Source organism: Furipterus horrens, unplaced genomic scaffold, assembly GCF_987537825.1.
Source record: "Furipterus horrens unplaced genomic scaffold, mFurHor1.1.pri manual_scaffold_3, whole genome shotgun sequence".
NCBI classification, from domain to species: Eukaryota; Metazoa; Chordata; class Mammalia; order Chiroptera; family Furipteridae; genus Furipterus; species Furipterus horrens.
This window is the reverse complement of record NW_028327173.1, coordinates 167,687,429-167,707,575: the sequence shown is the minus strand read 5'-3', so window position 1 is coordinate 167,707,575 and position 20,147 is coordinate 167,687,429. Positions and strand designations below refer to the sequence as shown.

The 20,147-nt window shown below is 47.7% G+C and overlaps 1 protein-coding gene across 2 annotated transcripts; it reads left to right on the top strand.

Annotated features, from left to right (window-relative positions):
* Nucleotides 1-116: 116 nt before the first annotated feature.
* On the top strand, nt 117-13,745 carry UBAP1L (ubiquitin associated protein 1 like). 2 transcript variants are annotated; one of them, XM_090272035.1, is made up of 5 exons: nt 117-236; nt 5,260-5,826; nt 8,018-8,224; nt 11,940-12,041; nt 12,898-13,745. In XM_090272035.1, the coding sequence occupies exons 1-5, from the start codon at nt 117-119 to the stop codon at nt 13,030-13,032; spliced, it is 1,131 nt and encodes a 376-aa protein (XP_090128161.1). In that variant the 3' UTR covers nt 13,033-13,745. The 2 variants fall into 2 exon arrangements, with proteins under 2 accessions (XP_090128161.1, XP_090128160.1); XM_090272034.1 differs by having other exon boundaries at nt 5,257-5,826.
* Nucleotides 13,746-20,147: the final 6,402 nt, after the last annotated feature.

Below are 20,147 nucleotides of genomic sequence, written 5' to 3'. Positions count from 1 at the left end.
AAGTCACAGAGCACTGAGGCCACTTGAGGCCTGAGCCTGGTCCTCAGGACTACGTTCCCTCCCTGCCGCCAGGCAGCCTGCCTCAGCCTGTTCAGCCATCTCCATACTCTGACAGAATGAATGCCCTCGATGGTGTCCCTTTCAAGGTGCCCAAGGGCTTTGTGATGAGCACAGAGCTTCTCCCTGGGCCAGAACTCAGTGTCCCAGCCTGCAGGGAGCTTCTGCTGGGTTCTATGGTAAGTGTATCTTTCTGTCTGTCTCCTAGTTTCTGGGTCTGTGGGTTTGACGCTGAGCATCATGGGGCCTTGTTCCTTGATTTTAAAGGGCAGCCAGGCCTGCTCTGGTATATTCCAGGGAGTTTGGAAACAGCCTGTGATGAAGGCTGGTGATGGGGATTCTTTAATGGGTCTTATTTTAGCCTTTGGATAACTGGAAGGTCACTTATATAAAGTGAATGAGGGTCATTACACAGATGTTCCAGTTCCTCTTTTCTCTATCAGCCTGCTGTTATGTCTAAAATTCCACCATTAGGCAGGGCCCGGCCAGTGTGGCTTACCTGGTTAGAGTGTCTTCCCATAGAATGAAAGGCCACGGGTTTGAATTCCAGTCAGGGCACATACCCAGGTTGTATGTTCAGTCCCAGTCAGGGCACATATGAGAAAGCAACCAAATGATGTTTCTCTCTCACATCTCTCTCTCTCTGTCTCTATCTCTCTCCCCACCTTCCCCCTGCCTCCTCCTCACTCTTCAAAAGCAATGAAAAAATGTCCTCGGGTGAGGATAAAAAATAATAATAATAAAATAAAATTTCACCATTAGAATGACTCCTTTTGGTTAAGACACTAGTTCTACAATCCTCTGTTAAAATGCAGAGTTACCTCGGACACATTAGAAAGGATTACTATTCCCCACGTCTGTCCTGGAGGCACCCTTAAAGCACCCCATGGCTCACACACTAGGATGTGCACCCAGTGTATGTGGTCATATCACATATGGCCTTAGGATAAACATGATTATTTAACTTCCAGGAGAATCAAGTTTATGTGAAGATTTAGGGTGAACCTATTGCATTTAAATTATAACACAGATGTATCAAGGGGGTGGGATGCAAAATTCATATGAATTGTTTAAAAGTGAAAGAATAAAATTGCGAAGAACTGTGGAACTGGCATTGGGCCTCTTGGGACTGAGTCCTCAGACTCTTGCGTGCTCGTTCTCCATTGTGTGCAGGGTGCTCTGTGGAAAAGTTTGAGGATCTAGATCAGTTCTCAGTCATTTTGAACATGAGGAATCTGAGGCCCAGAAAAAGGAAATAATTTGTCCAAAGTTAGTGGCACGACTAAAACCCAGGTTCTGACTCCAGATCATTTGTATTAGCTAAGAGCAAGGTTGGAACATGAGAGGTACCAGACAGGTGATGTTTGAAGGCAAAAAGAAAAAGAAAAAAGAAAAAGATTTCAAGAAGTCAGGAGCCGAGAGCACAGTCCAGGAAGGAGAGGCCTGGGGAGAGTCATGAAGGGGGGCTTACATGGCCTGGGGGCACTGGAGCAGGAGATATGGGGCAGTTTTGCTTCATCTGCAGACTCTGAAGTTGCACTGAGGCTCCTCAGGTCAGGTTTGCAGAGTTGACATAAGCGAAGTAAAGCGCAGAGCACTCACTGTGGGGTGGGAGCCCTTGCTCTCCGCTGGTAGCCTGTGCGCTGAGCATGCTCTCTCTGGCAGTAGAGCCTGGTATTGTTCAGAAGAGGAACTTGCTTTACTGAACTCCAGTGGAGGTAAATTATCACAGCTTTTTCTTCCCTGCTGAGCTCCAGCCAAGCTGGGAAGAGGCTAGTCTTCTAGTAGCAGAAAATAGACACTCTTCTGTCAAGTCCATGTCTAGTGTCCTAGCCAAATTCTGACCTGGTTTTGCCTCCTGATTTCACGGTGGGCCCCTGCAATTCCTTGAGCCTCTTTCCCTTCCTGAGCCTCCATTTCTTTTACTGTTGGGTCAAACTAACAAATAGAGAAGTAAGAGACTCCAAGTATGATATATGGCTTCTCCTGATCAGTCCTTCAAGTTCATGGGCTGTATTCCCAGTGTTAAGAACTTGAAATGCATTTTCCAATAATAATGATGTTATACATGGTAGTTAGATTACCAGATGAACCTATAGTGGCTTAAAGGGAAGAATAATAACATCTACCATTTATTGAGCACCTGCAAGGCACCAGGCCCATGCTAGGCACTCTTTAGATTTTCAGTCTTTTGTCTCATTTATGACCCTTTTAGCAGCTGGGTGTTCCTAACCCATAGCACAGGGAATGATCCATAGGGTCCCATGGCTTGTGAGTGATGCAGCCAGGATTCCAACAAGAGTCTATCTTCACCCTGCTCCTTCTCAAGGAGCCTTTCTTTGCATACTTAGAGCCTCTTCAAGTCTGTTTTTTGTGTGTATATATGTGTGTGTATATATATGTGTGTGTGTGTGTATATAGATAGATAGAAAGAGAGAGAGAGAGAGAGAACAAGGGTTGACAAATATTTTCAATAAATGGCCAGAAGTAAAAATTGTAGGGAAAGAGCAGGCTTGAGTAAGTGCCAGAGTTTTTATAGACATTAGGGAAAGGAGAGAATGGGCATGACTCTGTTTCAATAACACATTATTTACAAAGATACAGTTGGGGTTGTCAATTTGGCCCCCAGGCAGTTTGCCTACCCTTCCACTAATACCTTTCCATCTTCCCTGCTCCCCACCTCTACCCCTTCACTGATGACCTATTATTCATTTGTTATATATTCTTCTGGAGATTCTCATGTGTGTACATAGAAGCAAATACAGCTATTTCCTTTTTTTATACCAAAGGTAGCATTTTATATAAACTGTTCTTGATTTTTTCACATATAAAAAATCTTCCGTATCTGTACATAGAAAGCTTCTTCAGTTTTGTTTTTCACTGAAGTATTACAATATATGAATACATCACATTTTAGCAATCCAGTCCCTCTTGATGTACACTTAGGTTCATCCAAGTCTTTTACGATTATAAACAATGCTGCAGGAAATGAGTATATGCAAATGTCCTTTTGAATTTACCTAAGCATATTGCCAAATCACTCTGTATAGAGGTTATACTGATTTACACCCCAACCAGCACTTTATGGGAGGCCTGTACCTCCTGTACTCCCCAACAGAGTGTCATCAGGCATTGAGTCTTTGCCAAGGGACAGGTAAATGGAATCTCAGTGTAGTTTTCTTTTGCTTTCTCTTATTATGAGTGAGGTTGAGCATCTTTTTCTGGGTTTAATAGTCATTTGTATTTCCTTTTCTATGGACTGTCCATATTATTTTTGTCCATTATTTTCTGTTTGGCTGTTGGTATTTTTCTTATCTAGTCCCTATGTTAGTAAAGTTAGCCTTTGTGTGTGGTGTGAGTGCTCTCTCCCCTTGCCCCGGTTTGTCATCTGTCTTTGACCTTGCTCATTAGGTGTATTTGCCATGCAGGTTTTGGATATGTGCCTGTGTGCATTTTTATGGCTTCTGGATTTTGATTCAGAGTAAGAAAGGCCTCCCCCATTTGAGGTTATAAAGGATTTCTGTCCTGTTTTCTCCTAGTACTTTTATGATTTAATATCACACATTTGAATCTTTGATCCTTTTGGAATTTATCCTTGTGTATATAATGTGAGAATGGATCCAGCTTTATTTTCTTCCAGATAGCTAACACCATTTATTGACTAGTTCCTCTTTTCCCCATTGCTGGAGATGCCATCTTTATTATTTCCTAAAGCCCCATAGATATTAAGGTCTATTTCTAGACTTTCTATTCTCTACCTTTAATCTATCTGTGCCAGTACCATAGTTTTAATTATTGATGTTTTTTAATATAATAAAACAGCTGGTCGGCCAGTTCTATTTACCTTTTTGTCTCCAGAGTTATCCTGGCTATTTTTATCTATTTGTTTTTCATATGAACTTTAGAAGCATCTTGCTGAGTTCCATGAATTGTGTTGGTATTTTTATTGGGTCTTTGTATCATTTTATCTCCTAAGTCCCACTGGCTATATCTTTATCTATTAGTCTCTTTCTCTACAATTCTGCCTCATCAGTTGCTTTTTTCTTCTTCTGTTTTTCACAACTCATCTATTTTGCTCCAGTCTCTTTCTCTAACCATATATTCTGCACACACTTACAAATGTCCACTCGGTGCCAGGCCAGCCCTGGGCCCTGAGGATACTGAGAGGACTAAGACACCGTCCATGACCTTGGTCAGGGAGCCACACTGGACCAGCTAAATTATGCTCCTCTCCCCAAACTAGGGTCATGTCAAAGGCAGGAAGTAGCAGTGCCTGTGATCTAAGGGTGTCTGTTTTTGTCTGTCTTTCTGTCTCCCCTTTCCCTCATACACATTTCCCTCAGCCTCTCTTCCTTAATTGGCCATCACAGAGCATTGGAATTATCTTTAAAAATTTAAAATATTTTTAATGGCAGTTTATAGTCCTGGTTCTTAATTTTAAAGATAGGCACCAGGAATATTTTATTTTTGCCTCGCTTATAAACTCTCAAGTTAGACTATTTATGTGTACTCTATATTGCTTTTTTAGGTGGCCTGCTATGTAGTAGATAAAGCCCTACAGTCAGGTGGACAGAGAAATCCCAGCTTAGCCATTTACCTTCACTCTGACCTTCAGCAAATTAAATTTTATGAGCCTCATTTTCATAATCCGGAAATAGGAATGATACTAAAACTTACTAAGTAGGGTTCAACAAAGATTAGTGAAATTTACATTTCCTGGGCCCCAGAGTAACCTCAGAGGGCAGCCAGCAGGATGCGGCAGGTATTAGTCCACAGGGAGGCTCAGGCGCCTGGACACAGCCTCCAAGGCCGGCTGTTTACTGACAAATGGCGCTGCACTCAAGTGAAAGTGCATTTGCTAAGAACAAATTTTATGGGAAAAAGCTTTAAAGCTGCTACTGTTCAGTTACATACTAAATGGCAAAGGAACTTAGATATTAGATTTCACTACATTTCATCCTATTAACTTATTCTTCACTTTGTCTTTCATGCAGTTTCCTGTTAAATTATTATTGATATACATCTACTCCAGTGTTAGCTAAAACGGGGGTGGGCTGTGATGGCCGCCTGGGGCTCAGAATTGGAAGTTGTGCAGGTCTGGCAAATCTTCGGCTGAACAGGGTCCCCAGAGACCTGGGGGTCAGGGTGTGCCCTCGAGCCCTTGTTTGCCTGGCCGAGCCTCACACAGCCTTCTCTCAGCAGCATGACTTCAGCCTGGAGAGGAGGACTCTCTTCTGGGTGGAGGCTGTCGTCCGGGGTCCCTGCCAGTTCCAACGTGACGCCCCCAGGACAGCGTCAGCCCCTCCTGCCTGGTACTTGCTGGTTAGCCCGGAATGCGGGCTGGTGCCTGCACCAGTTGCAGCCAAAGGCCCTGAGGCTGGACCGCAGGAGCAGCCGGAGAAGGAGGAGGAAGAAGAAGAGGAAGAAGTAAATGCCTCTCCAGCCATTGAGAAAAAGCCAGGTCCTTGCAGCCCCCAGCCCAGCGCTCCGGCGAGCCCTGACCTAGGCCATCACCGGAGCTCGCTGGATGTGCTGCGCGGCATGAGGCTGGAGCTAGCCGGTGCCCGGCGGAAGCTCTCGGAGGGCAAGATGGCCTCGCGTCCCCGCGCCCTCCTTCAGCGCATCCGCCATCGGGCACTGAGCCGCTGCCCCAGCCCCGAGCCGCCCCAGGACCCCGCGCCCCTGCTCCCCAGTGTACCCGCGCCTTCCCCGCGGCCCTCCACGGCTGGTGCCATGCCCCCGCTGCGGAGCCACAAGCCCACGGTCTCAGTAAGGAACTTGCCCTCCCCTCCAAGGCTGCGGATCAGTAGCGAAGCCCCTATAGTCTGGGTCCCCAGCCTGTTGGTCCCCAGCCTTGGTCCCCTCCTCTCTGCGCTTCTCCTCCCTACTCTTATCTGCTGCTCTCACCAGGCCCTGCACACCATCCTGTTCTTTCTGCGGCCCTTTGCCAAAATATTCCCTACACAGAGGGCCCTTATTCCCTGGTTCCGATTGTGTCTGCTCTGCCTCTGTTAGGGCACGTCACTTAATTGTAATTATCCCATACCTGTCTCTCTCTTCCAGTGGAATATGAATTCTTTTAGAGCAAGGATTGGGTTGCATTCATTTTTGTTTCCAGAGCACCCAGCAGCAAACTTGGCCCATAGGGGGTGCTCAATGAATGTCTGTTGAATTAATGAATGCGACTCAAATCTAGGGCCTGCCAGGGGGCAAGGCCTGCTGTAGACGGGGTGAGCTGGAGACTCAGTCAAGGAATAGTCACTGTCCCTTAATTTCTGCCAGACACTTGGTTAGAAGAGACAAGATCAAAACCACTAGATGAGGAGAATTTCCCAAGGGAGTAGGGGTACAAGGCAGCACTGCACTAGGGGAGTGATGGAGTGTTGAGAGGGGAGGGTTGTTCTGGGTTGGGAAGGCTTCAGGACAGGACTGGACCCAGAAGAATGGGGAGCAGAAGTGAACTTACCAGGAAACAATGAAGCTTAAGCCTCAGGCCCCTGGCTTTGCTCCTTCCAAAGCTTTGTACCTAATTTTATATTTATAACTATGTCTATCTTTTTTCTTTAAGAGGTACAAATTGTATAAGCATAAAACTCCACACAACCTCGATCCAGCTCAGATGGGGTGGGTTGGGACTGGTAGCAGGAGGTGGGGATAGGGCACAGCTTTCTGCCCCCCAGCAGCCCCACAGTCAAACCAGTAGGTGCAAAAGAATAAGGTCTACATAAAATTAAGTCCAAAAGAGACTCCAGGTCTGACTTTTCCACTCACTGGAGTGTGACCTTACGCAAGTCGCTGAGGTGTGCTGAGCCATCCCTTTCCTACCTTGTAGAAAGGACCAGCAACAGTTCCCACAGCTATTTGGGGCAAACACAGAGAAGAGGCCCTGTGACCTGGGTGGGCAATGTCCACATCAAGGACCAGATGTTGATGCCAGGATGGCTCTTCCCTGATCCAGATTAAATTTAACTCTAGCAACAACCCTGTGTGTGTGTGGTAGGGAGATTGGGGACAGAGATTCTGTAGAGAAGGAAATTGAGGCAGGTAGCAGCTAAGAATCTTTTTTAAGGTCACAAGAGTAGACTCAGATCCTAAGATTTGGATATTTTCCACTCTGGGGGGTAAAGAGCAGACCCAAAGCTGAAGTCATGGCAGAGGAACACTGAGCAGATGGGGATGGGTGGGGAATTCATATGCACACACATACACTCTGCCCCAGGATCCAGAGGAGCAGGTGGGCTTTTCTTGGGTAGAGGGGACAAGGCAGTGTTTTCAGGGCTGACAGATAGATGCTTCTTCATAGGAGAAGGGTTAGGGGTGATACTGGCCAGACCAACTGAAATGCCTTTAAGTCACCAATCTTAGCCCAGGTTCTGTGTTGGTCTCCCCAGCACCACAGCTATGTCTAGTCTCTGCCCCGCTCTATGCCCTGCCAAGCCTCAGACCAACCAAATTCAAGAATAAGGGTCTGGCAGGGAAGATCCTCCTAACTGGTGACATAATGAACCCTGCATTTGATTCTGAGTAGGTTTCAGGTCCCAAATGTGTGTTGCTTACCAGGTCATTAACTTCTCTGAACCTTGATTTCAATATCTGTAAAATGAGATAATAGGATGGATCTATCCTATTTCTCTTGTAGGGTTGTTCTAAACTATAAATAAAATTATTAACATGTACTGGCAATTTCTGTATGCCAGGTCTTTTGCTAATTACTTTTCTCACATTGTCTTATAGCCTTGTACCAACAACGCTTGAGGTATCTTGTATGTTTGCCTCCATTTTACACATGAGTAAACTTAGTAAAGAGTAGAGATGTGGGGTTTGAACCCAGGTCTGCAGGACTCCAAGCTCTTCACAGCTTTAACCCCTACACTCTATAGAAAGAGGCATGCAAAGACACCTTTAAGAATGTCCTGCCCAGCAGACGATATCTGAGACATCCAGCTTGTCTGTATTTCAGTCCCTCAGCCCATACACCTGCCTGCCACCTCTCGGGCAGGAGCCCCAGCCTCTCATCGCCCGCAGATCACACCCTGATTCTGCTGACCTGCTGTCTGCCCTTAGCCAAGAGGAGCAAGACCTCATCGGGCCAGTGGTCGCCCTGGGGTATCCCCTGCATAGGGCCATTGTGGCTCTGCAGAAGACAGGGCGGCAGAGCCTGAGCCAGGTGAGTGATTGTCCAGGGGGGCTGTGCAGCTGGAACCAGGTGTGTGGCCGTGCGGTTTTATCTTTAACTTGAAGAAGTTTTGTTTCCTTCTCTTTAGAGGCAGAATCTCAGCCTGACATTAATTACTGGGGATTGTGAGCAAGTTTCTAGGTCCTAATGCTACCGTCTCCATGGGAGTTTATCAGGAATCCCATGCCCACTTGGGGACTCTTGACAGTCTGTCTACTCCTTTCCAGGTCTTTGCCCCAAATACAGGAGGCTGGAGCTTTGGGCAGCCAAGAAGCTTTCTAGAGCTGCCCAATAGAACTTCCTGCAATGACAGAGTTATTTTATGCAATACAGTATCCACTACCCATATGTGGTTACTTGAAATGTAGCTAGTGTGACTGAGAATTTTATTTAATTGTGATTAATTAAAAATAATCACACGTGGCTACTGGATACTACATTGGATGGTGCAGCTCTAACCACTTCCCTCAACCAATGGTTTGCCCATACCCATCTCTCTTTTCATCCACCCATCCATCCATCTAGTCAACAGTATTTATCAGGCGCTTCCTGGTATTTAGATGCAACTGGGAGGTATAGGGAAAATCAGCCACTGATGTGTGTTGAATTCAGAAAGCAGACTCCTGTGGAGTTTGGTATGCAGGATAGTTATTAAGGAGGCTGTTGGGATCAACTCCTGGAGAAGGGAGTGGGCAGAAGCAGGAATGGATAGATGGAGACTTTGAGCTTTGTAGACTCAACAACAGCATCAGCCAAACCCACAGCTCTGGAGTGTACATGGCCCTTCAGAGTCGTCCTAAGTGGGGCTGAAATGGTCAGATCTTTATATCCCCGCATCAATCAGTCATCAGTAGTGTTAATATTTAGTAACCACCTTCTCTGTGCCAGTTTCTCAATATGAAAGTATACAGTTAGGTCCTCTCAATTCTGCATGGTTGCTATTACTATCCCCACTTTGCAGATGAAGAAACTGAGGCTGGTTTAACTCTGAATCTTTGTTGCACAGTGCTCTTCTCTCATTTTCTGTGTGAAACCTTCCAGGGCAGCACCCGACACTGATCTGAGATTTAAGAGTGGATCTAAAGTTGCCCCCACCTTCAGCTGCCACTGAGCGCCAGGGCCGTGGCCAGGAAGCTAGCAGAGGATTGTGAGGCACCAAGGCCCATAGAGGTGGCTCTGACATGCTCCTCCCCCCCACCCCCCCAGTCTCTAGGTCCTGGGACAAGGCTGAGGTCTCAGGCCATCGCTGTGGGGATCTGAAAATCAGCAGGAGCCAGCACAGCCACTGCGTCCCTGTGGGTGGGCTGGAAGAGCCCCACTGCATCGGGAACATTATGTTTCCAGACATAGACTGACCACCTGCCTGGCCCGCCAGATCTCTGGGTGGCCCTCTTCCCTGGTGGGCAGTCAGGGGCTAGGCCCTGAAGGGTGGGCTGGAAGGTCCATCAGATGACTTCATCTATTCTCCCCCACCAAGTTAATGTTTCCCTCTAGTCTGTAAAGTTCCACTATTAGCTAAGCAGCTCCTTTGGGTTCAGTTTCCTTCTCCCCTTAAAAGATATATACTACAGTGAACCCTTTATGGCCAGAGACAGTCCACAGGGGAGGGCATCAGATGATCTTCACTTAGAAGAGCCAGGGAGAATGGGGGAGACACAACAGATAAGCCTTGTCCATCACTCCTTCCTTCTTCTCACAAGGATCAAAGTGCAGGACATGAGGGCCCATAGACCAGGCCTAGACTTGCTGTGGGACTCCAAGCACATTAGGGCCACTCTGTGAGCCTCTTCCTATTCACAAAATGGAGGGAGAATATGTGCTTATAATCAATGACTTCTGGGGGCCCCATCTTGGGGTCTGAGGCAGGCCTGGTGGTTTTTACAGTCTCATAGGCCCCCAAACTGACCAGGCAGCAGAATATTTACAAATGCAGACTTTCAGGACCTATTCTGGAGGGTCCCAGTCAGTGGATCTGGAGTGCACCCAGGTCCCTATCATTTTAAAAGATCTGTAGATGGCTTTGATGTGCACCCCGGCGTGGGATCCTGTGGTATGGATTGAGGTCAGCTGTCCCTTGAATAAGTGGTTCTCAACCTTGACTGCATGTTAGAGTCACCAGGAGAGCTCTGACAATCCCAGTGCCCAGGCTGCACCCCAGGCCAGTTATATCAGAGACTCTGAAGGCCAATGTCAGTGGTTTACTGGGGTAGTTTTAAAGCTCCCAGGTAGCTGTAATCAGCACCAAGGCCAAGAACCCTTGCTGTGGATGAGCTAAGAAGTGAAAGGAGCCTCCCCCACCTGCCCTTGCCCCTGTTCCTATTTTCACCTGCAGAAACCCTGCCTACTTCCAAGGTAGCTCAAGCCCCTCCTCTGGCAGCTGGCCCTGGGATGGACAAGGCACTGGCAAGAGGTCAGGTGATCTAGGCTCTAGTCCCAGGGCCCTAGGCAAGCTGCCCATGTTACTTGGACCTCAATTTCCTCAAGTGTGCAAAGGAGGCTCAGCTGCGTGATTTTCCAAATGTGCTCAGAGCAAGGTCTAGGCGTCCTGTGGCTTGGACAGTTCAGAAGCTAAAACCATTAGTCTGTGTTATCTGTGCTTTCTGCCCAGCTCTGAAGGTCTGCAGAAGCCCAAACTGTTTCCTCTCTACTCATACCCATAATTATTATGATCTGGCGGCTTCATTTGCCATGACTCCCTGTAAATCCTGCTTTGATTTGCCTGGCCCTCATGACTCCCTGTGTCTGGTTTATCTCCCCCACAGAGCTTGAAGGTAGCTCTTAATTCCCTTTATAAACACAGCAGGTATTAATTGAGCTTCTTCTGCCTGACATCCTGGGTGCTGGGAAGCAGAGGTGAACAAGACTGATACAGCCTTTCCCTCGTGGAGCAAAGTCAGTGGGTGGGAAAGACGAGGAACCCAGTAGAGCAGTTACAAAGTTGTATGTGCTGATGTGCTGTGGCAGCGCTAAGCGTGGCACCTTGGGAACAGGGCAGAGAGGGTCCCCAGGGCTGGCATTGGTCAGGGGGTTGGATATACAGAGCCTAGGGGGGCGGGGGGAAGAGCTGAGGCGGCTGACAGGGGCGGGAGCAGGCAGGCCTTTGAGCCCTGGTTCAGAGGCAGCACTTCATCCTAAGAGAAAAAGCAGCCCTGATGACTAAGCAGGAAGTGACCTGACCAAGTGTGCTGCCCTGTGAGCTCCTCCTCTGCCCCCGCCCCATTCCAGCACTGACCCAGGACTGTTGTGTTGTGGGGGCTTCCGAAGTCCTGGGTGGCAGAGATGTGTGTGTCGAGAGGTGGGGTGGGGATACACAGGTGTGGACGGCACTCACACAGGTCAGTGCACAGCAGGGAGGGTGAGCAGGCTGGGGCCGGTGGTGGGTGAGCCGCCTGTGTGGCAGGCCTGTCCCGCTCCCCACGTAGGTTCTAGGAACACCTTAGCTCACCCTGTCTGTCCTTTCCCTGGATTCCAGCCCTCAGTTTGGGATAGTTGGTAAGGACTTGCTGTCCTCCTGTCTCTAGAGGAGGCCTCTGTTTCTCTTCTATTGGCTCCAGAGGTTCCTGGGGCCACGTCGTGTGTGGTGGGTTGTCTAGACAGGTGGTCTGAATTCAAGCCTTAATGAGTCCTCTGGGGGATTCCTTTGTTCCATCCGCTGCCTCTGCCACTCCTCTTATCGCCTCTCCCCCTTTGCCCCTTTCTGACCCAGTTTCTCAGCTACCTTAGCGCCTGTGACCGGCTGCTTCGGCAGGGCTACGAGGAGGGCTTGGTGGAGGAGGCCATGGAGATGTTCCAGTTCTCTGAGAGCCAGGTCAGCTGGGCCACCAGCCTGGGCCCCAGGGGAGGGGACGGATGAGGGTGTCCACACAAGCCTGGTGTGCAGGGGCGCACGGTGCCAGGGCCAGCCTGGGGACCGTAAGGAGATAGCCTGCTTGCTCAGCCCTGGGGAGAAGGAAACAGCCCAAGGAGATGAAGCACAGAGGTGAGGGGACAGGTGGGGAGGGAAACCAGAGGCAAAGCTTCTGTATTACTTAACTGAATCAACCCAAGTGTTATTGAAAGCCCAGCCTCTGTTAGACACCTGGGTAGGAGCGACAGGCTTTCTGCTCAGGGAGTTTGCCGCCTACCTGGAATCCGGAGTGCAGGCAGCTGTGGCCATGAGTCATTGTCAGTGACTATGACCTGTCCACAGTCAGCAGCTGGTCCCAGCTCCTGAGGAGAGGGACAGATGGGTGGGATAAATACAGAGGAGGAGGGAGGGAGGAGAAGCAGGGAAGTTTAAATCACTGGGGCCAGAGGAGGAAGGAAAGTGGAGGCCGTACCATGTGAAACCTTGGCAGAGTTTGGGGCCTGGGCTGTGTATCCCCTGGGCACCAGTATTTGTCCCTCTTCCTGCCCCAGCACCCAAGTACAGGCATTCCGGAGTGAGCTGGTGGCAGGGAGTAAAGCCAGAACCAGGCCAGTGACTAGGCGGGGCCCTCCTTCCTTGGCACAGGAAGAGAGTACAAGCCCACGTCGCTTCAGAGGTACAGGGTGTTGCCCAGGATCAGGTTCACCTGGCTTGTGGAGGCCACGGCTCTCTGGGAGTAGATACAGAGGACCCCAGGGAGGGGGCTCGCCAGTGTGGAGTCCAAGCCTCAGTGGTTTCTCTGCTTCCCCTTCCTCAGGCCGGGGAGTTCCTGCGCCTTTGGGAACAGTTCAGTGACATGGGATTCCAGCAGGACCGCATCAAGGAAGTGCTGCTGGTCCATGGCAACCACCGCGAGCAAGCCCTGGAGGAGCTGGTGGCCTGTGCCCAGTGACCTGTGCCCAGTGACCTGCGCCCAGTGACCTGCGCTCAACCCAGCAATCCATTCTAACTACGGACCACATAAGAATAACAAGGTGATGCATATTCATTATAAAAATGCAAACAATTTCAAGGGCAGGAGAAAATACTCCAGGGGAAGCAAAACATGGCATCTTAGGTTTTCAGCTAGACCAATTAGCAAGAGAAAAACAGTTTATTAATACATGCAGCACACATCATGTGGGAGAAACCTTAATGAAAAGTAACTCAAAGCAGCAGTTTAGAACTCTGGCTTATATAGCATCAACAAAGAACAAACTTGTAGAAAGATGACAGGACAAAAGAAATCAGTTTTAGGCTTCCAAGGATGGCAAATTGTTGGAAGGTAAACATACAGGAGGGAACTCATGTAGTAGGGTTTGTTTGCAGATTCCTCTGGCACATCTCTGGGAGGATAAAAATCTATCTCAAGAAAAGAAGAATTTATATCCTGCCTTTAGACAGAAAAGGGAGACAGGTAGGGAGACTTTTCCTGCATTTGCTGCTTCTTCATTGTCTTCAGCTAAAAATAATTTTCATGTCAAAGAGGCATATTTTGGGGTGACATTGTGGTCTCTTTCAATACCACAAGAGTCAACTAAAGAGCTAAAAGTGGTTGCCTGTGGGGAGGGGCAGAAGGGAGGGCATGGACAAGGAGCTGTGTTTTCTCATACAAGCCTTGTAAAACTATTTGATTCTTTAAACTGTGTGCATTAGTGACTTTGATTTTAAGAAAATTAAAACAAACCAAAAAAAATGATTGGCTATTCTTTTGGGTCCTGTGGGCTCCTGGTCTTGTTGTGGAAAGGACACTTAACTGTGGGTCCAAAGATCTAATTCCTGATTTTGTTTCTGCTTATGACTGACCCTGCTTCCCCAGGAAAAGTAGAGACTGGACCTGGATGCCATTCATTAGAATTCCCTGGGGAGTTTGTTAAAAGAGTCCCAGGCCTCACTCCTGGATAATCTGACTCAGAAAGTTCAACTTGGTAGCCCCTAGGGATCTGTTCTGTTTTTATAAGAAGCTCTCTGAGGATTCTTTTTTTAAAAACCTTTTAAAATTTTTTGCTGTTTGTTGTCCCTGATTCCCTTCACCCATTTCTACCCACCCCCCTCACCGCTACCTCCTATCCCCACCTCTGGCAACTGCTCATCTGTTATCTGCACCTATGAGTTTCATTTAGCATAATGCCCTTGAGGTTCATCCATGTTGTTACAAATGGCAAGATTTCATTCTCTTTTATAGCTGAATAATAGTCATATATATAAAAATCACAATTTCTTATTTATTTATATCCTCACTTGAGGACATGCTTATTGATTTTAGAGAGAGGGTAAGTGGGGGAGAAAGAGGGAGAGAAACATCAATTGGTTGCTTTTCATAGGCACCCCAACCGAGAACCAAACCCGCAACCTAGGCATATGCCCTAACCAGGAATCAAACCCAAGATGTTTTGGTTTGTGGGACAACAACCAACAAACTGAGCTACACCAGCCAGGGCCAAAATTTCTTTATCCATTCATCTATTGATCTGTTGATAGACACTTAGATTATTTCCATATCTTGGCTATTGTAAATAATACTGCAATGAATATGGATGGGTGTATATATCTTTTTGAGTTTGTGTTTTTATTTCTCTGGATAAATATCCAGAATCAAGATTGCTGGATCATATGGTTTTTCTATTTTTAAATTTTTAGGGAACCTCCATACTACTTTCCATAGTGGCTGCACCAATTTACATTCCCACCAGCAGTGCACAAGGGTTCCCTTTTCTCCACATCTTGCCAACAGATTATTTCTTATCTTTTTGATCATAGCCATTCTAACAGGTGTGAGGTGATAGATCATGGTTTTGATTTGGATTTCTCTGATGATTAATGATGTTGAGCATCTTGTCATGTATCTTTTGGGCATCTGTATGTCTTCTTTGGAAAAATGTCTATATAGATCTGCCTATTTTTAAATCAGATTTTTTTTGCTATTGAGTTGAGTTCTTTATGTATTTTAAATATTAATCCTTTATCAGATATATGATTTTCAAATACTTTCTCCCATTCATTAGGTTGCTTTTTGTTTTGTTGATGGTTTCCTTTGCTGTGCAGAAGCCTTTTAGTCTGATGTAGTCCCACTTATTTATTTTTGCTTTAGTTGCTTTTGCTTTTGGTGTCATATGCAAAGTATTGCCAAGACCTATGTCAAGGAGCTTACTACCTACATTTTCTTCTAGAAATTTTTGTGTATGGTATAAGGTAGTGGTAGAGTTTCATTCTTTTGAATGTGGCTGTCCAGTTTTTCCAACACCAGTTTTGAAGAGACTGTCCTTTTGCCATCATATATTCTTGGCTCCTTTGTCATAAATTAATCAGCTAGATATGTGTGGGTTGGTTTCTGGGCTCTCTATTCTGTTCCATCGATTTGTGTGTCTATTTTTATGCCAATATCTCTCAGGATGCTTATTCACTGTAATGGACCTATGGCTAGAGTGTGTGACCCTCAGGGCCAGCTGATCTGGGCTCCATTCTGCTCTGATAATCTATGGTCCTATCTCATTCTGTCCTCATTTGGGGAATGGGCCAGTTGGGAGCAGAGTTGTCTCCAGTCACCCAGGCCTACCCTCTGGAGGCCCCCAGTAATTGAGGGAACCAGTTTCTGAAGCAGCCTGTGATTTAGGCAAGCAGAGGTCATAAGCCAAGACACTGGTGTCCCTGCCCTTCCCAGATGGCCCTGTGAAAGGCCTACAGCAATTTCCGCAAAATAAAAACTTCTCACCCCCTTCACCCAGCAAACAGAGCTGGGCCTGGAGCTGAGGCCTGTAAAAACAACAAATAAAATCTTCCATATTTCTTATGGCTTCAACCCAATCACCTTGTGTGAGCATGTAGTGAGGATTTCTGTGGGCCCACGCAGGCCTAAACAGCAAGTTTGGGACTAGAACCCAGGTCTCCTGATGCCCATCCAGCCTCTGGGTGCCTTCCACTAAGCCTCGATGCCTGCCAACTTGAAATCACATTAAAAATATTCTTTGGCCTTAAAACTTGATTTGAATAAGTTGTAGCAATGCAAAACTATGTTAAGAAAATAAGCAAAATGTCCTTAAGATGATCAAAAAGATAAGTGTACTTGGAAAAGACTGTAAAATTAAGTTCAATTTCTAAGATGAAAAGTTAAACTCAAAGCTATTTATGTTTTGACTAAGATAATCTGGCCTCGGTGTGCCACTTTCCTAAGCCCCCTTGACTAGCGGGGGCCAGCTGGCAGGCCCTTGACACATGTCACATGTCCTTTCCCAATGCCACCCCTTTTGTCCTTCTCCCACCTGCCCTAAACCTCCCCATCCCTAGAAAACTATTGTTTGATTTTTAAAACGAGACATCAGGACATCATTGTTAGGCCCTGACTGGTGTGGCTCAGTGACTTGGGGGTCCTCCTGTAAACCCAAAGGTCACTGGGTCAGGGCCAGGTTCTTGGTGGGGGGTGAGCAAGAGGCAATCAAAAGATGTTTTTCTCTCACGTTGATGTTTCTCTCCCTCTTTCTCCTTCCCTTCCCCTCTCTCTAAAAATAAATAACATCTTTTAAAAAGAGATGTCATTATTAATTTAAAATATTTTTAGGAGTTATAATATAGTGTAGTAGTTAAATGTATGGACTCTGAAGTCTGACCTGGGTTGAAACTACAGTCCTATCATGAATTAGCTGTGTCACTTTTTGAAAGAAGCATGACCTCTCTGTGCCTCAGTTCCTTACCCATAAAATATGGATATTGAAACTTCCCAACTAGGATGATCAAGCAGGATAGTGCAGAGGAGGCTTGTGGCATGTATCTAGTAGCTACTTATTTATACATATTTATACCCTGCCTTGTTCCATAACCAGTGCTACCTTTACTCTGATCATGCCCCTCCTCATTGTTATGCTTAACAAATCTCTGGCATTTACAATCAAACTCAGAAAACCTGGGAGAACCTCTCTCCATCTCTGGTCAGACAGTTTAAGAAGGTGGCTAGAGCAAAGGATTCTGGGAGCACCAGAATGATAATCTCTACAGCTAATACTTAGAGTCAGATGTCTGCATTAGTGGCTCTTTGAAATAGCAGCAGACAACACACTCAGCTCCCTGAAGGGAGGATCTTGAAGAGATGGCAAGGAGGATGGCAAATCCTGGGTGCCAGGTTGTGAACCAAGGTCTGAACCAAGAATGCAAAATGAAGGAAGTTCTGCCTCGATTCTTGCTCTCACTTCTGTCCTCTTACGCTCTGTTTCCTCTTCGGTGTCCCCACTACGTTTCCTTCCTCAGAGGCCCAGTGCCAGCAGGTTGAAGAAGGCCTCTGGACTCTAATGAAATTACATTGGGCCCACCTCGATAATCCAGGATAATCTCACATTGCAAAATCTTTAATTTATTCACATCTGCAAAGTCCCTTTTACCATGTAAGGTAACATAATTCCAGGGATTAGGACATGAACATCTTTGGGGGACCATTCTTCAGCCTATCACAGAGGAGCAATGCTTAACCCAAAATAATAGATGACTAACGGTGGAATTTCAGGCAGTCATCTAGGAGTTTTGTTGTGTTTTGTTATACAAGGGACATTTCTATTTTGGAGCAGAATGACAGTGCAGTAGGCCTTACCCTGAAGTCAGGGTTTCAGGCAAGGCTGGACCCTCCCCAGGCCCAAGCTGACACAGCCAGCTCTGATCCTGTCTCACCTCTGCTTGGATCCTCCGGGGCTCTTGCCTCAACTTGGGTCAACCTCCTACAGCTGACAACATTCTCCTGGCACCGGAAGCAGGGCCAGCTGAGGGGCTGCCAGAGCCTCTTCTCAGCCCTGACCCTTCCGTTCTGGGGATGGTGGAGGGGGGTGTCCCCTCAGGTCACAGTTGGCCTCCCAGGATCAAGTGGAGAAGTCGGGAGCTTCCTCTTCCCAGACCGTCCTCCCCCGTCAGCCCTCTCCCTTCCACCCTTCCTCCCAGCCCCTCTCCCCAGCCTGACCTCTAGCTGCCCTGTCCTTCTGTCTTATCTGGTGTTTAGAGAATTCCTTTGTCGGTCCCTGCAGGGAACACTATTTGCCTTTTAAGAGGATTTAGGGAGAGGACAATGTTTAACTCATGAATCATGGCTCATAAATTGTGGGGTTTCAGGCCTGGTAAAAGTTGGCAAAGGAAAGGGGTGCCCCCCCAACAGCTCTTCCTCTCATCTGACCACCCATGCTGTCTTCAGGTAAGACTCCAGGAGGATTTGGGTCTTTGGGGAGCTCTGGAAAGCTTTCCCGAATGAGGTTGGGAAAGGCTTCCAGAGCCCTTCCCTCAGCACAGGGACCTGCTGGTGCCCACCTCTTCTCACCCTCAGATCCTAAGGGCCCTCTGGCTTTGTTCCCAGATATGCTGGGGTCAGAGGAACACTTCGACAACCAGGGCTCTCCCAGAAACTAAATAACTCTCTCTTTCTCTCCTGTCTGTCTCTCTCTCTTCCCTCCTCTCCCTCACACACACACTGTCCTCAAGGGGAGTCAACCCCCTGCCACAGGCATTACCTGGAGGAGTTTTGCAGTGTGCATGCCTTCATGTTGGGGACAAGTGTGATCCTGAATGGGGCAAGAACTGACCATTCAGCTCTGCTCAAAGGCAAGGCCCACTCCACCACCAAACCCTTTGTTAAGCCTCTACCCTGCACTCAGCTCTGCACTGGTGCCTTTGAGAAGACACTGCCCTGGTGAGGCAGCCCAGCTGGTGAGCCAAAACTACCACTGAAGATCCTTCACTTACTCATTCTTCCACCCAGCAAGCTTTTATCGCATATCAGCTGGGTGCCTGGCCCAGCTGGGACCAGGGATGGGGGAACGTGGAACGAAGAAAGAGAAATGGCCTGTCCTGAGGTGGAGGGTTCCCAGTGCTAGCCGGGCAGTGTGGGTTAGTGTGGCAACTGGCTGAGCACGGGTCAGTGCCTGTGCTGGTGATGATGGCAGTGAAGGAGGACAGGCAGACTTTGGCCCAATGACGGCCTCTGGAGGTGGTGCTTTGCCAACTTCCCCTGCGGAACTGGGTCCTAGCCAGCACCCCTGCTGGCTCCACTCCCAGGCCAGCGGTGGGGCATCCATCTCCACCCCAGAATCCCCCTCTCCTGGCGGGTGGCCCTGCCTCCTGCCCACTCTCCTCCTGAACCTGTCCTTATAAGGCCACCCACTCAGGGGACGTGTGTTCTTTGTCCTCTGGGAGGTTGCCCACACAGCGTCATCTGCTGTTCTACTGCTCAAGATTTCTAATATATGATTTTTTTGTCATTAAGAAAGTGTTTCAGGCTTAGCAGAGAGATGAACTGGGCGCCAGGTGAAGATGGAAGGATGAAAGCTGGGGGTTGGGGAGTCAGGGCCCCAGAATCTGAGTCACAGGTTCTGAATATCCTCAGCAGCTAAATAATTCGGTGAACTTCGGCAGGCCCTATGCTGGGCACAGGAAGGCTTAAAGGTGGAGAGACCCTCAGGGACTCTACCATGGGGACAGAGAGCTCATAAGCCATAAATTCTGGCGCAGTGAAGGTGGCTTCCGGGCAGACGTAAGACCCCGCACTGCAGGAAATTGAGCTAGGCTGAGAGGCCAGCTTCAGGCTGGCACAAGGCACCTCCTAGGAGGGGCCACAACTGAGCCAGGCCTTGCAGGGTGAGCAGGACTTCTTTACATGGAGAAGTAGAGGAAGGAAATTCCAGGCTACAGTCACTCAGGCGTGAGACAACCTGGGACAAGAGAGGGACATGGGGAGCTCCTCAATGTACCTGGAAGGTGGGGACTGGACCTGGAAGAATTTGGACTTGACACTGCAGCTAGGGAGCAACAGAATGAACATAGGGCAGCCAACAGAGGTGACAGAGGGAGATTGTGGTGGTCATTGCTGTTTTCTGGCCACCCACTTAGGGGCTATTTCTCCTTATTCTTTTTTAAAATGTATATTTTATTGATTATACTATTACAATTGTCCCAATTTTCCCCCTTTGCCCCACTCCACCCACTACCCCAATTCCTTCCAGCAATCCCCTCCTTAGTGCGTGTTGATGGGTTATGCATATAAGTCCTTTGGATTCTCCCTTTCCG

Coding starts and splice junctions, on each gene's coding strand:
- UBAP1L (XM_090272034.1), top strand. CDS start 117: ATGAATGCCCTCGATGGTGTCCCTTTCAAGGTGCCCAAGGGCTTTGTG. Junction 237..5,256: donor AGCTTCTGCTGGGTTCTATG/GTAAGTGTATCT, acceptor GCCTTCTCTCAG/CAGCATGACTTCAGCCTGGA. Junction 8,225..11,939: donor GGCGGCAGAGCCTGAGCCAG/GTGAGTGATTGT, acceptor TTTCTGACCCAG/TTTCTCAGCTACCTTAGCGC.